The 13,618-nt window shown below is 43.6% G+C and overlaps 1 protein-coding gene across 1 annotated transcript; it reads left to right on the top strand.

The window, feature by feature from the left end:
• Positions 1-12,442: 12,442 nt before the first annotated feature.
• Positions 12,443-13,213, top strand: LOC121873707 (50 kDa spicule matrix protein-like). The gene has a single exon (XM_042377410.1). The coding sequence runs from the start codon at positions 12,443-12,445 to the stop codon at positions 13,211-13,213; it is 771 nt and encodes a 256-aa protein (XP_042233344.1).
• The last annotated feature ends 405 nt before the right edge of the window (positions 13,214-13,618 follow it).

The raw sequence follows: 13,618 nt of genomic DNA, 5'->3' as shown, positions 1-13,618 counted from the left end.
GTAGACTACGATGGTGAAAGTGTTTAAGCGCTTTGAGATGCCTCCTGTATGTGACCTATGTATCGTTTCCATATAGCAGGGTGGGGAGGACCACTGCTCGATATACGTGCAACTTTGTAGATAATTTCAGCTCCCTACAGCTAAAGACACGAGTACAGAGTCTGCCAAAGGCTTCAGATGCACATATGATCTGATGTTGAATCTCTTCATCGATGTCCGCAGTGGTGGACAAGTGGGAGCCGAGATACCGAAAGTAGGTAACATTAAAGAGGGTAGTACCGTTAAGCTGGATGGATGGTGGAGGTGTGGCTGAACCATGGGCAGGCTGAAAGAGAATCTGAGTCTTACGCACATTCACCTCAAGGCCGAAGTGTGCATACGCATCTGCATAGGTGTTCAGGATCTCCTGTTAGTCGCGTTCAGTGTGAGCGACAAGGGTGAGGTTGTCTGCATACTGAAGTTCAGTAATGGAAGCTGCCGACACCTTTGGTCCTGCCTGGAGTCGTCTTATGATGAAAAGACCCTTCATCCGGTACTCGATGTCCACCCCACCGGCTAAATTGGTACTGGCACGAGTAAGGAAAACAGCCAAGAAAATGGAAAAGAGAGTTGATGCCAGTACACATCCTTGTTTTAACCCCGTTTCGAAGGGGAAGAACTCAGACTGGGTGCCGTTCATGCTTCAAAATGGCGATGAATTTTGGTGGGCAGCCAAAACGGCTGAGGGTCCACCAGAGGGCTTCTTTGTTGACCGAGTCGGAGGCCTTGGTTAGGTCGATGAAGGCCATGTACAGGCCACGACGCTGTTCTCTGGACTTTTCCTGTATCTGGCGGGCAGCATTGATCATGTCAGTGGTGCCACGTGATGGTCTAAAGCCACAGTGAGATTCTGGGAGGAAGTTTTCCGCCTCAGGAAGAAGTTTGTTTAAGAGGACTCGGGCGCTACTCTTGTCAGCTACGGACAGCAGCAAGACCCCTCGGTAGTTGCCACAGTCTGACAGGTCGCCTTTATTTTTATAAATATTGACGATGGATGCATCTTTAAGAGCTTAGGGAATTTCCTCCTTATCCCATATATTCTCCAGGAGAGAGTGGAGACGGCTGGTAAGCAGAGGTCCTCCTGCTCTACACACCTCGGCTGGGATGCCATCAGGTCCTGAGGCTTTGTTATTTTCCATCTGTTTGATGGCGGTAGCTACCTCATCCAGGGATAGAGTATAGCTGAGGTGGATCAGCTCTGGATGCTGAGGGACCTGCTGGGTAGTCAGGACATTCACATCGGTGTTTCGGTTGAGTAGTGAATGGCAGTGCTTTTTCCGGCGCTGAAGGATGCCTTCTTCGTCTTGAATTAGGGAGTTACTGTCGGATGACAGGAAGGGGGCTGCGCCATGAGCGATTGGCTCATAAAATGTTTTTTTAGTGGAATTGAAAATTTCTCGCATCTTGTGCTGATCTGCAAATTTTTGTGTTTTACATGTTTTATTTTTAAACCAGTCGTTCTTTAGATTGCGAACTTCGCGATGGGCTGCCACTTTCATCTTGCAGAAGGTATCAACTTTTGTCCGAGACTGAGGGTTGTTTAGCCTGTCAGTTAAAGCAGTACGTTTATCATCGACGAGTACATTGATTTTCGGGCCATTTTCATCAAACCAGTCCTGGTGTATTCTTTCGGTCTGGCCGAGGGTCTCTGTAAGTTTTTGTCATGACAGTGTTGAGAATATCCCATTCGGCACTGGGATTTGGGTTGTTTGTTGTCGGCTTGTTTATCAGCCCATGTTCGCGCTGCTCTCTGAAAGCATGTGCTACCGCTGGATCCTCCAGACGCTTAGTATTAAAACCTCTTCTGGAGGCTTGTTGCCTTCACCGTTTTGGGGCGACACACACACACATACACACTTCTATTTGTGAAACTGTGGGTGTATAATGTTACATGAACTGACAGGTCATTACTACAACAATGACAACTAAATAGAACAACTACTTATATTATAACAACTATTACTACAAACACTTCTATAACGACTACCACTTCCGTTTCCCACTTAACTATTATTACCTCATCTACAACTTCTCCAGCACCATCCATTGTTTCCCATTGAGGCATTATAGTATGATGATAGTTGATTCGTCACTTTTTTACATTAATACTCTCTCTCTCTCTCTCTCTCTCTCTCTCTCTCTCTCTCTCTCTCTCTCTCTCTCTCTCTCACCGTCAACTCCGCCACACCAGACTCCCGAAATAGTCAAATGACCCATATTTTTCATAACATTCTCAATACACCTCACTTAGAATTCTTCCCACAAGGTTAAAATTTCACCTGTTGGGTTTTTTTTTTTACTACCAAGGTGAAAGCTCCAAGAGCATTTGGAGACATAAAAGGGAGGATTTAAACGTTCCAGACTGCACACTTCGTCCTGGGTTAAAAACACGTAATTACCAGGCATTGGGCACTCGCAGGTTGACGCCTTCTGGTACGAGGAGTGAAGTGATGTTTTCGGCTATGTTTTTTTTTTCCTATCTGTATATATGTTGTTGGTAGGAGAGAGACAGAGATAGAAAAAAAAGAAGCAAAAATATTGAAAGGCTGTAAGAAGGAGAGAGAGAGAGAGAGAGAGAGAGAGAGAGAGAGAGAGAGATGGAGTCCACTTACAGTACTTAAGACCCTAGAACGCTGCCACCTGTTCTCCCTCCTGTGTTTGTATTTATTATCTATATTACCTTTAATATCGGTGTTCTTGGACTTCAATGTATTTATTATATTTGTAAATATTCTAGAGTGTATTTTTTTTTTATCTTTTTCCTTTCATATCTCTTAACTTGGGAAGGTAAAGGAACACTAATCCTGACGTCACAAGGATTCTAGAGGTGAGGGGAGGGGCAGGGGAGGGGCAGGGGAGGGGCAGCAAGAGGATTCTATTGAAGGTACTGTATACAAGATGGTGTAGGTTAACAGAGGGCTTCACCAAAGACCCAAACCTACTTAATACACTAAAGAATATTTAATGTCAGCCTAGAGTGTCAGTCACGTAGGCCTGGCGTCATATATCAGATGCGGGTTAAGGCAGGATAGGCACAGTGTATCTCCCACGATGTTTGGATATTTGTAAAACACTTGACTCAGCGACAAGTTGGTGTGGGATATGGTTATACTACTGGTACTCACTCACACTACACGCTGGTGGTGATATGGCTATACTACTCCCGTAGCTTTATACCTACCAGGGTTAATCCACAAGGCAGCGGGGCAGTGCTTGGCAGTCGCCAGGACGTGTCCACATGCCAGTGGGCCTATGCGCCAGCCCTCTGGGGCCCACTGCTACGCCGAGATCCGCCGCTGGTCTAGCCTGGGCCCCCGAGGCACCCAGTTACCGTGTGTTGCCACGAGGAGGCACAGCAGGAGTCTTGATGGTGAAAAGACTGTGTACTGGCAGAGGGAAGAATTATGCAAGTTGCTTCCCTGTTCGGCACGAGGGCTAGCCAGCAGTGGTAGTTGAAAGAGAGAGGAAGCAAGCAATGCTTGCACCTTAACACACACACACACACACACACACACACACACACACACACACACACACACACTGTATCATAATATATACTGCTGCTGAGAGAACAATATACCGAGGCTTCCTCCTCGTGGTGTATAAGTACATTAAGATGACAGGATCAGGTGTGTGAGGTGTTAAGGCCGCACCTGAAGGTGGAGGTGTTGAGGGCCTGACGAGCTTCACCAACCACTGACGATGACGATGTACTGAGGGAGGGAGAGGAGTGATAGTGGTTAAAGGTCCCACAGTGATAGTTAGGTGATAGTGGTTAAAAGTCCCTGTTGTCATAATTAGGTGAAGTACACAAAGGCAAGATAAAATTATTTAGGTGAGTTGCTAAACAATAAGATATAAATGATTAGGTGAGGTGCTCCCCTGACCTGCACCTACACCTCACCTCTACACACAAGATAATGACTTTTGGAAACTTGAGTTGTTCCTATACCTAACAACCAATGACACTAGTTCGTCATTCTATAAGTGCTTTCCTTAGAGACCATTTTCGTTGGCTTAATTTTAAAACCATTTTTTTAGCATTATCTAAAAATCGCCGATAGTTAACCTTCATTATTTTAATATATTGTCTACACCTGTTTTCTCTTTCATAAGAAAAACCATCAAACATTTTATTCTACTAATTTTAGAAACCAGATTCATTCATCATCCTAGAAAACAAATCTATTTATTCTCTTATATCTTTAAATATTTTTTCCACCACAGACGACGGCAGACCTCCAGTAGCTGCCCAGTATATTAAACTATATGTTAGATCAATGGTCAATTTGCACTTTTTCCCCGCCCTGGGAGGTATATATACACGCTGGACCCTGTTTTATCGAAGCTCTCAGCCAATTTGAAGTTTCAGAAAAATACTCCTTGTTGAAATGTTGGCAATGAGGCTTGGTATTGTGTGTGTTTCAGGGAGAGAGAGAGAGAGAGAGAGAGAGAGAGAAATTGAACCAGACATTCTCTCTCTCTCCCCTGCGGCTGATATACTCTCATAGGGTCGATGACTATCTATACCAGGCCAAAAAAACAACAACAATATTTATGATGAAAAAATAAATAGATACATAGTCGAGGGGAAGAGATGGAGGTACAGAGGAGAGAAACAAAAAGATGAAATTAAAAACAGAGAGAATAAAAGATTAGAAGAAGGAAATAAACGAGGGAAGAAAAGACAATGCAATTAAAAAAATTCTATTATCTTATGTTTATTATTTATTGATGAAAATAAGAAAAAATTGGTAATAAAAACATTGAGACTATTGAGAAAATTGGGTGATTGTATAGAGAAGAAATATATTTGTTATTTGTGTATAATAAAGCCAGTTGATGATCGTTACAGTGGGTAATTCTCGATAATTTAATAATTGGATACAGTGAAATGATGATGTAACGATTTGGTAATATTAATATAATCTGATAATTAACCTAACCTAACCTAACTACGTAATTACAGTGCCATGAGTGGTTGACATGATAGCGTCGTTAGGGAATATCAACAAAAAGTATTATTGTTATGGACAGTGCGGATACAACTATGTCCACACTCTTAATCATATTGAAATTACCTCACCCGACCTGCGGCCAAAAGTCCAATATTTCCTGTACTGAACCTTGTGTAACGTCATCCAATATAGAATTTCAGAGCTGTTTTTTACCATGTTAACTATTATGTAATTTTGTATGAGTTATGCATAATCAGCATTATTTTTATTATTATTATTAGTATTTTTTTTTTTATTATTATTATTATTATTATTGTTATTGTTGTTGCTGTTGTTGTTGTTGTTGTTGTTGTTGTTGTTGTTCCCAATAAGGGCGAATATGCTTTGTGTATGACTGATAAAATAATCCCTGTGTATGTGTGATCAATAATGAAGTAGTTTATTATCAATTTTGTGGTTGAATTAAATTGACAATTCACGCCTTACTGTACTGTACTATATCATTTATAACGGTCCTGGTGATTTAACTATCCGATTGTTACCCACCTCACGGTTCCTTGGTTCAGCAGTAACGTGTTTAACAGCTGGCAGGACCATATGTGTAGAAGGTGACAAATGGAGGTCAGGGCTTTACCTCACACCAACTCATGCCTCTCCCTCCCTCCTTCTCTCCCTCCCTCCTTCTCTACCTCTCTCCTTCTCTCCCTCTCTCCCTTTTCCTCCAGTTTCCCTCCCTCTCTCCCCCTTTCACCCCCTCCCCCATCCCCCTTCTATCATCTTGTAATGGTGATGTTTGAGGTGGGTGGTGACTTTGGTGGTGAGTGTGGGTGGTGGTGGTGGTGAGAGGGATGGTTGTGGAAGGAGAGGTGGTAGTGAGTAGTCTGATTATGGTTGTGAAGTTAGTGTGGTTGGTGAGTGGGATAGTTGTGGTAGGGGAGGTAATGATGATGGTGAGTGGGCTGGTATTAAGGGTGATGAGTGGGGTGGTAATATGGATGATGAGTGGGATAGTAATGAAGGTAGAGTCAACAGTGAAGACAGGTGTCATCCTTAATACATATCTCTAAAGGTCAATAAAAAGGTTTGAAGTAAAGTTCACCTCTAGCACTACAGACTAAGTGACCCGCCTTTAATAATCTCTAGAGCAATATTTCATGGATTATCTCCCAGGCCTCGTGGCACTCCGGAGATTAATCTGTATTCTGCTATAATCACGTCATTCTATCCCCCCGTGGTAAGGCTATTGTAATCGATATGTAAGTAAATGAGTCTGTTAGTCTATATAAATTAGATGGCGTTTATAAGCATCTCAGAAAATAAACTTGTTGAAACTGAAAAAAAAAAAGGTGTTTGATTTTATAGAGTGATCGTGAGAATAGAGTTTGATGTTACTCAGGTCAGATCTAGTGGTTTAAGTCAGGTCAAATTATGTCATGCTGAGTGTAAGTGCTATGAGAGATTATAATGCATTAAAAGGGAATACAACGTAGAAATTCTGATATTTATATTCAAGTAATTTTCTTTCATAAACTAATTAAAGTCAAATATGTATACACTATGAAAATCAATGTTTTATATCTAACATAAATTAATTACAACAACTAAGCGTAAACTCTGACTGAGGGAGTTCATTTCCTGGGATTATATTTCATTTTTATATTGTTGTATTTTTCTGTGAGGCCAACCTTTGATAACTGTTTATAGCTAGACTGCAGACTGGCTACAGACCAGATGATGAATGTGAGTGGGTGGAAAGTAACCCCAGAGCTACAGTAGTTTACCCTTGTGACGGTAAAAGGTCAACAGTTGCCAGGCTGGTTAGTCAGGAGTAGTGTTCACACAATTAACTGCACACGTACACAAAATACCTGCAAGCGGTATGTGGACAAACAGTAGCGATGTTTTGTTTATCATATATTTCCTGTTCTGTTGTCGTGTTACGGTGTACATTAAGCCTACAGTATACACCATGCAGGCCTTGCAGCCCCAGACGGGTGTTGACTGAACTGTCTAGTTAGTAAGATGGCTTTAACTATTCCTCATGTGTAAAATATGATTCATGAACACAGGTGCCAGATTTAGGATTTTGTAGATGTCGATACTGTAAAGTTCCGATGTTTGTGAGGACTTTGTCTAGAATTATAACTTACTGTGATTGTTTATGTCACAAAAACCGTCGTCCCAAGTTATAATTCTCGATAAATGCTTCACATACATCAGACATTTACACTAACTGTACAGGAAAATGCGCTAAATCTGGCAATTACTCTCATGAACGAGGAAATTTTTACCAATAAGCTCGATAATAACCTGGAAATTAAGAAAATTTTTGATTGTTGAGGACGGTAAACTTTTCACTAATTGCTCTGGAATAGAACCAAACAAGTAAAATAGATGGCTATAAAAGCCATTATCTGAGCCATGCTAAGAGACACGTGACGCAGACATTCCAACACAGGAAAATACTGATGAGCACTGTATATTCGACTACCTCTACGGGTTGTACCTGCTGTAATCTGGGACGGAATTCTTGAAATCAAATAGAGTTTGAGGACGGCGCATTGCTCACACCTGCAGGTATATTGCGTCAACGGCTAACTCTATAAAGTACCAACAGGAGAGAAGAACTATTACTTACGCGATTGTGTGTTGGTGAGGGTGATGACGGTCCCCTGGAGGTGGAGGACGCATCTTATTCGGGCTGTTCCTAAACCATCTTTCTAGTTTTGAATGCAAATAAAAACAAAACCAATACACATACAAGCAGGTAGTTTGTATCACCTTGTAACCCAACTCTCGCTGTTTTATTAACATGTCGGTATACAAGATGGTGTAAAATGCATGCCCGTTTTCGGTACACAAGGAGGCAGCATTACCGGTAGTGCACTTGACCGTGTTCAATTCCCTCCAGTAAAGTTAAGTATCATTCACCGAGGAATAAACTGGTGGTTCCCTAGGAGCTAACGAGTGACCTTAACGACAGGAGGCAAGCTTCCGGTTACCTGTCGGAGTCACTAATTAGAGGTAAACTGGAAGCAACATTCACAAATGTTTATGGGTTAAGTTATCAAACCCAAATGGTCTTTTCTCAATTTATCAAGAAAATAAACTATTGCACAATAACTGGGATATCACCTCTATGAGCTGTGAGCGTTAATAATGTAGCACACAACTCATTGGTTCAGAGACGGGAGTCGAACTGGTGATAGCCGGCTACTTAATTGATAACTCTGAAGCCAAGGTGTGAGGGAAAAGTGGGAATATGCTGTCACCTGTCCACTTGATGACTACTCACGGCCTATAGGAAAGTTACCGTAGGTGATGTAATTATATAAACCTAATGTATGTAACCCACATTTATATAAGTATAACTGTGTGTTAGACAAGGGCTAACACTTACACATTAGGTCACCACACTCGTTACTGATATAAAACCAAAACCAACTTCAGAATTTCTACAATAGCTTTTTTTTCATATTTGTAGGTAATCAACTAGTGAGTGGTCCACGTAATATACTGAGAATGTTTATAAGTTATATGGATATGTCCTAACAATTATACACATATATTTTCTAATGCATTCTTATACACATGGCAGAAGTATCTTATATACAATCCACACAGCTGCTGCTCTGTCGCCTCACCTCCAGCACAATAAGTTACTGTTTGGTTTTGTTTTTTTTGAGGGGGGGGGTCATATAGAACGTATGTTTTTAATTGCATATTTCCAAACTTTCCATCACTACTGCACAGACATTAATTTCACCAACAGTCGCTTGCTGTCCTAAGGAAAAAATTTTTACGCCTACAGATCCTCCAGTCCACCCAGCTGCGAGTGGGTACCTAACCTTTCAGTTGGAGAAGTGAAGCTGGTCAAGTGCCGTGCTGGCCACACTACCTCCTTGTGTACCGAGAGAAGGGTTGGTTGGTCTTCAGCGTGGTGTGTTCTCACTGTCCCTTATGGTCCGCCAGGGTCCACGGACCTACCTTAATTTTTCAACATAGTTTTTTAATCACCTTATTCTGTTTTTTATTGAATTATTATTTGATAATTTCCAACTATCTATCCTGACCTCTGTGTTTACTCTACCATCTCGTTCCGTTCAACTACCTGTAAAAAACGTAACATTTCTTTCACCCCGAGCTGTCTTGCAGTACGGCTCCAAACAAGACACCTTTTATGTCTCATCGTGTTGACTGAGACAATTCTGAATTCAAATTGTGAACATTTTTAACCTTCCAATTTCATCTCTATCTACATTTATTTGATAGTTATTGAATTAGAGTATGATAAAACCCAATCACTGTTCACATCTACCGTATTTACCTTACAATCTGGTACGGTTCAACTACTCAGCCAAAAGAAATTACCAACATATCTTCATCCCCACACTGGCAACTACGTGTCTTAACGCTCCTAAACATGACGGTTTTTGCTCCTCCATGTTGGCTGAGACGAACACGTAACTGCCTCCGTAATAACAATGGGGGTAATTAGCCCGGGCGTAACAAGGGGCAGGTCATAATCCCTCATTAGGGATGATGGAGGTCAGGAATAACAACAATGGCCGGCTGGTTTTTGTCGCTCTAGTTGTGGTGATTTTTATGTTTGTGGTAATGGTCGGTGAGTGAGCCAGAGAGGGAGGGAGTGGGGGGGGAGGAGAGGGTCTGGTGAGTGAGAGAGGGAGGGGGCGGGGAGAATGAGTGAGAGAGGGAAAGTCGGCGGAAAGGGAAAGAGGGAATCGGGGGGGGGAAGAGAGAGAGAGGGTGAGGGAAAGGAAAGGGGAGGGGGGAAAAGGAAAACAAGGAGAGAGAGAGAGGGGGAAGGGGGGATGGTAAGGGAGGAAAGGGGAAAAGAAGATGGAGAGGGAGGGGGAGACTGACGGAAGAAGAGGATGAGAGAGAGAGATAATTAGAGTTACAAGTAATAATAGAGGTTACGTAGATAAATATAAATGAGTATATATAGTATAGTTATCTAATGCATGACTGGCCGTTAGGGGCAGTGTGGATACAGCACACTGTATACTAAGCCTTCGGTACACAAGGAGGCAGCATGGCCGGTACTGCTCTCGACCACCTTCACTTTCCCCAATTTGTAAACTAAGGAGCTCACGTACAGCTGGGTGAACTGGGAGCGCCCGAGGATCGAAACACCGTCCCCTGGAACAGGAGGCGAGCGTTGTACCCGCTGGACCACCGCACTCATCAGTTGTTAGAAATAAAGATATGAAGAAGGACAAAGGTAGTGGCTGACCAGCATCAGTGTCCACCAGTGACCAGAGCTAAACACTTGTATGAATCATGGATGAACCTGTAAATACCTACAGTAATTCTGAATACCTGTAGGTGTAAATCATATTGTTCTCATATTGCTCGTAAGGAAGAATTATAGATCATTGTGTAAGTGGGTTACTCTATAAATGATGATGTATCTATTGTTTAAGTCACTATAATGTTTAATCAGCTGACATTATGAAGTCATGACGATATCAGTAACATTATATTACAATAAATCAAATTAATAATTACAGTAGCTTTGAAATTATGTAAAACTGGGTTTGGTCTCTTTGAATAATGCTTGAAACAAATCTGGTGGATGGAAAAATAAACCTACGTGAATTTATGTGTTTTTTTTGTGAATAACTCGGTGCACAAAGCTTACATATGAGCTTTATTGCCACATTTTCCGCCGTTACAGGTATTAGCAGGTATGCACAGTACACACTCCCACATTATAAACACCACATTAAAACTATTCATAGTGACAACTCTACGGTATAATCCCCAGTCTTCATCGTCACTCTAATAAGCAATCGAGTCATCCCCAGCAACTATGATCGACACATTCATCAGTCCAGCCTCTTTATGTGTATTTGTGTATGATTAGTCAGGTCTGGTGGTCACTGTATAAGCCACAGTGAATTAAGTAGATGGATTATCTTTAAAGTGATATTGGGCTTTTGTCTGCCAGATAAGCTGTCCATTCTGCCTTTGTCTCAATGTGTGATAATTAGTTTCCAGGGAACACCTGTGATGTGAGTCTTATCCTCTACATGTTACCTTATGGTGTGTTGCTCCCTCTCGTCTCTCATACATCAGTGATGACCCAGGTACTTGTTGAGACTGTAACCTTACCCCAGAAGGTCAATGAAAACCCCCTTGTGATCACTCCTCTCATAGGTTCAATGGTCAATAAACTTAGGCTCAAGGGATGAGAGAGGGGGGCGGGGGCGGTGGGAGTGGGGCGGGGGGCGGAGGGAGTGGGGCGGGGGAGGCAAGGGAGAGGGGATATATATACTCCCGCGTATAGGCTGAATCCCTATGGCTTGGAGATAGAAGAAGTCGACCATTCAAAGATGTCAAAGACTTTTTCTTTCCTTTCATATGAGAAACTTGATGATGTAATTAATGTATATGAGATCACTTGTTGGTGACGAGAGGCAGAGGATGGTTAGTGAAGTAGGTGGATATGTGGCAGGACTGCCGTGTGTGTGTGTGTACAAGGTGGAGCAATGCGTCTAGTGTGGCTGCATTATGGAAGTGTTAAAGTGCAAACACTGCTTGCTTCCTCTCTCTTTCAACTACCGCCGCCGGCTAGTCCTCGTGCCGAACAGGGAAGCAACTTGCATAAGTCTTCCCCTGCTAGTACACAGCCTCTTCACCATCAAGACTCCTGCTGCGCCTCCTCGTGGCAACACACGGTAACTGGGTGCCTCGCGGGCCAGGCTAGACCAGCGGCGGATCTCGCCAAGATGTCCTCATCACCCAAGCCATGCGTGCCTCAGATCCTTGCAACACTGATCATCGGCTCGTCAGAGCCAAGCTCTCACTTCACGTCGCCCCAAAACGGTGAAGGCAACAAGCCTCCAGAAGAGGTTTTAACACTAAGCGTCTGAAGGGTTCAGCGGTAACACATGCTTTCAGAGAGCAGCTCGAACATGGGCTGATAAACAACCTGACAACAAACAACCCAAATCCCAGTGCCGAATGGGGTATTCTCGACACTGCCATGACAAAAACTTGCAGAGACCCTCGGCCAGATGGAAAGAATACACCAGGACTGGTTTGATGAAAATGACCCAGAAATCAATGGACTCATTGATAATAAACATACTGCTTTAACTGACTGGCAGAACAACCCTCAGTCTCGGACAAAAGTTGATACCTTCTGCAAGATGAAAGTGGCAGCCCAAGGTGAACTTCACAATCTAAAGAACACCTGGTTTAAAAATAAAGCATGTGAAACGCAAACACTTGCAGATCAACACAAGATGCGCGAATTTTTCAGTTCCACTAAAACATTTTACGGGCCAATCACTCATGGCGCAGCCCCCCTCCAAGGATGATGGACTGGACTCAAGGATGGTGGACAGGACCCAAGAGTGATGGACAGGACCCAAGGATGATGAACAGGACCCAAGGATGGTGGACAGGGCCCAAGGATGGTGGACAGGACCCAAGGATGGTGGACAGGACCCAAGGATGATGGACTGGACCCAAGGATGGTGGACAGGACCCAAGGATGGTGGACAGGACCCAAGGATGGTGGACAGGACCCAAGGATGGTGGACTGGGATGGTGGACTGGACAGGGATGATGGACAGGGCCCAAGGATGGTGGGATGGACAGGACCCACAGGATGGTGGACAGGACCCAAGGATGGTGGACTGACCCAAGGATGGTGGACAGGACCCAAGGATGGTGGACAGGACCCAAGGATGGTGGACAGGACCCAAGGATGTGGACAGGACCCAAGGATGATGGACAGGGCCCAAGGATGGTGGGGATGGTGGGACAGGACCCAAGGATGGTGGACAGGACCCAAGGATGGTGGACAGGACCCAAGGATGGTGGACAGGACCCAAGGATGGTGGACTGACCCAAGGATGGTGGACAGGACCCAAGGATGGTGGACAGGACCCAAGGATGGTGGACAGGACCCAAGGATGATGGACAGGATGGATGGTGGACAGGACCCAAGGATGGTGGACAGACCAAGGATGATGGACTGGACCCAAGGATGGTGGACAGGACCCAAGGATGGTGGACAGGACCCAAGGATGATGAACAGGACCCAAGGATGGTGGACAGGACCCAAGGATGGTGGACAGGACCTAAGGATGATGGACAGGACCCAAAGATGGTGGACAGGACCCAAGAATGATGGACAGGACCCAGGGATAATGGAGAAGTCAATGAGAGAATTTGGCTGATAATGACCTTCTGAGGGTAAATTATTCTGGCCGTGATGGTGGTTGCAGGCGATAGTAATAGTTGGTAATAGTGGTGGTTAAAGGGAATGATGGTGGTTGTTAGTGGTGATTCGTAGTAGTGGTTGGAAGTGGTAGTGATGACAGTGGTAATGTTGGTAGTGATTGTTGTTGTTGATATTGTTGCTGATGTTGTTGTTGTTGCGGTGGTGGTGGTGGTGGTGGTGGAAGAGGAAGAAAGGGAACAGGAGAAGTGAAGGAGGTGAAAGAGGTAGGATAAGGAGGAGGTGGTGTGTGGTAGAGAGGGAGGAGAAGGCGGAAGAGGTGGAGGAGAAGAAAGGAAGGGAAAAAAAGAAGAAGAAGAAGAAGAAGAAGAAGAAGAAGAAGAAGAAATAAGGAGGGAAAAGG

Source organism: Homarus americanus, unplaced genomic scaffold (assembly GCF_018991925.1).
Source record: "Homarus americanus isolate GMGI-L3 unplaced genomic scaffold, GMGI_Hamer_2.0 scaffold43895, whole genome shotgun sequence".
Classification (NCBI taxonomy): domain Eukaryota; kingdom Metazoa; phylum Arthropoda; class Malacostraca; order Decapoda; family Nephropidae; genus Homarus; species Homarus americanus.
The sequence above is the reverse complement of the archived record's forward strand: the minus strand, read 5'-3'. Positions and strand labels throughout refer to the sequence as shown.

Excerpts from the sequence above, each read along its gene's own strand:
- LOC121873707 (XM_042377410.1), top strand. The coding sequence starts at position 12,443 with ATGGTGGACAGGACCCAAGGATGGTGGACAGGACCCAAGGATGATGGA.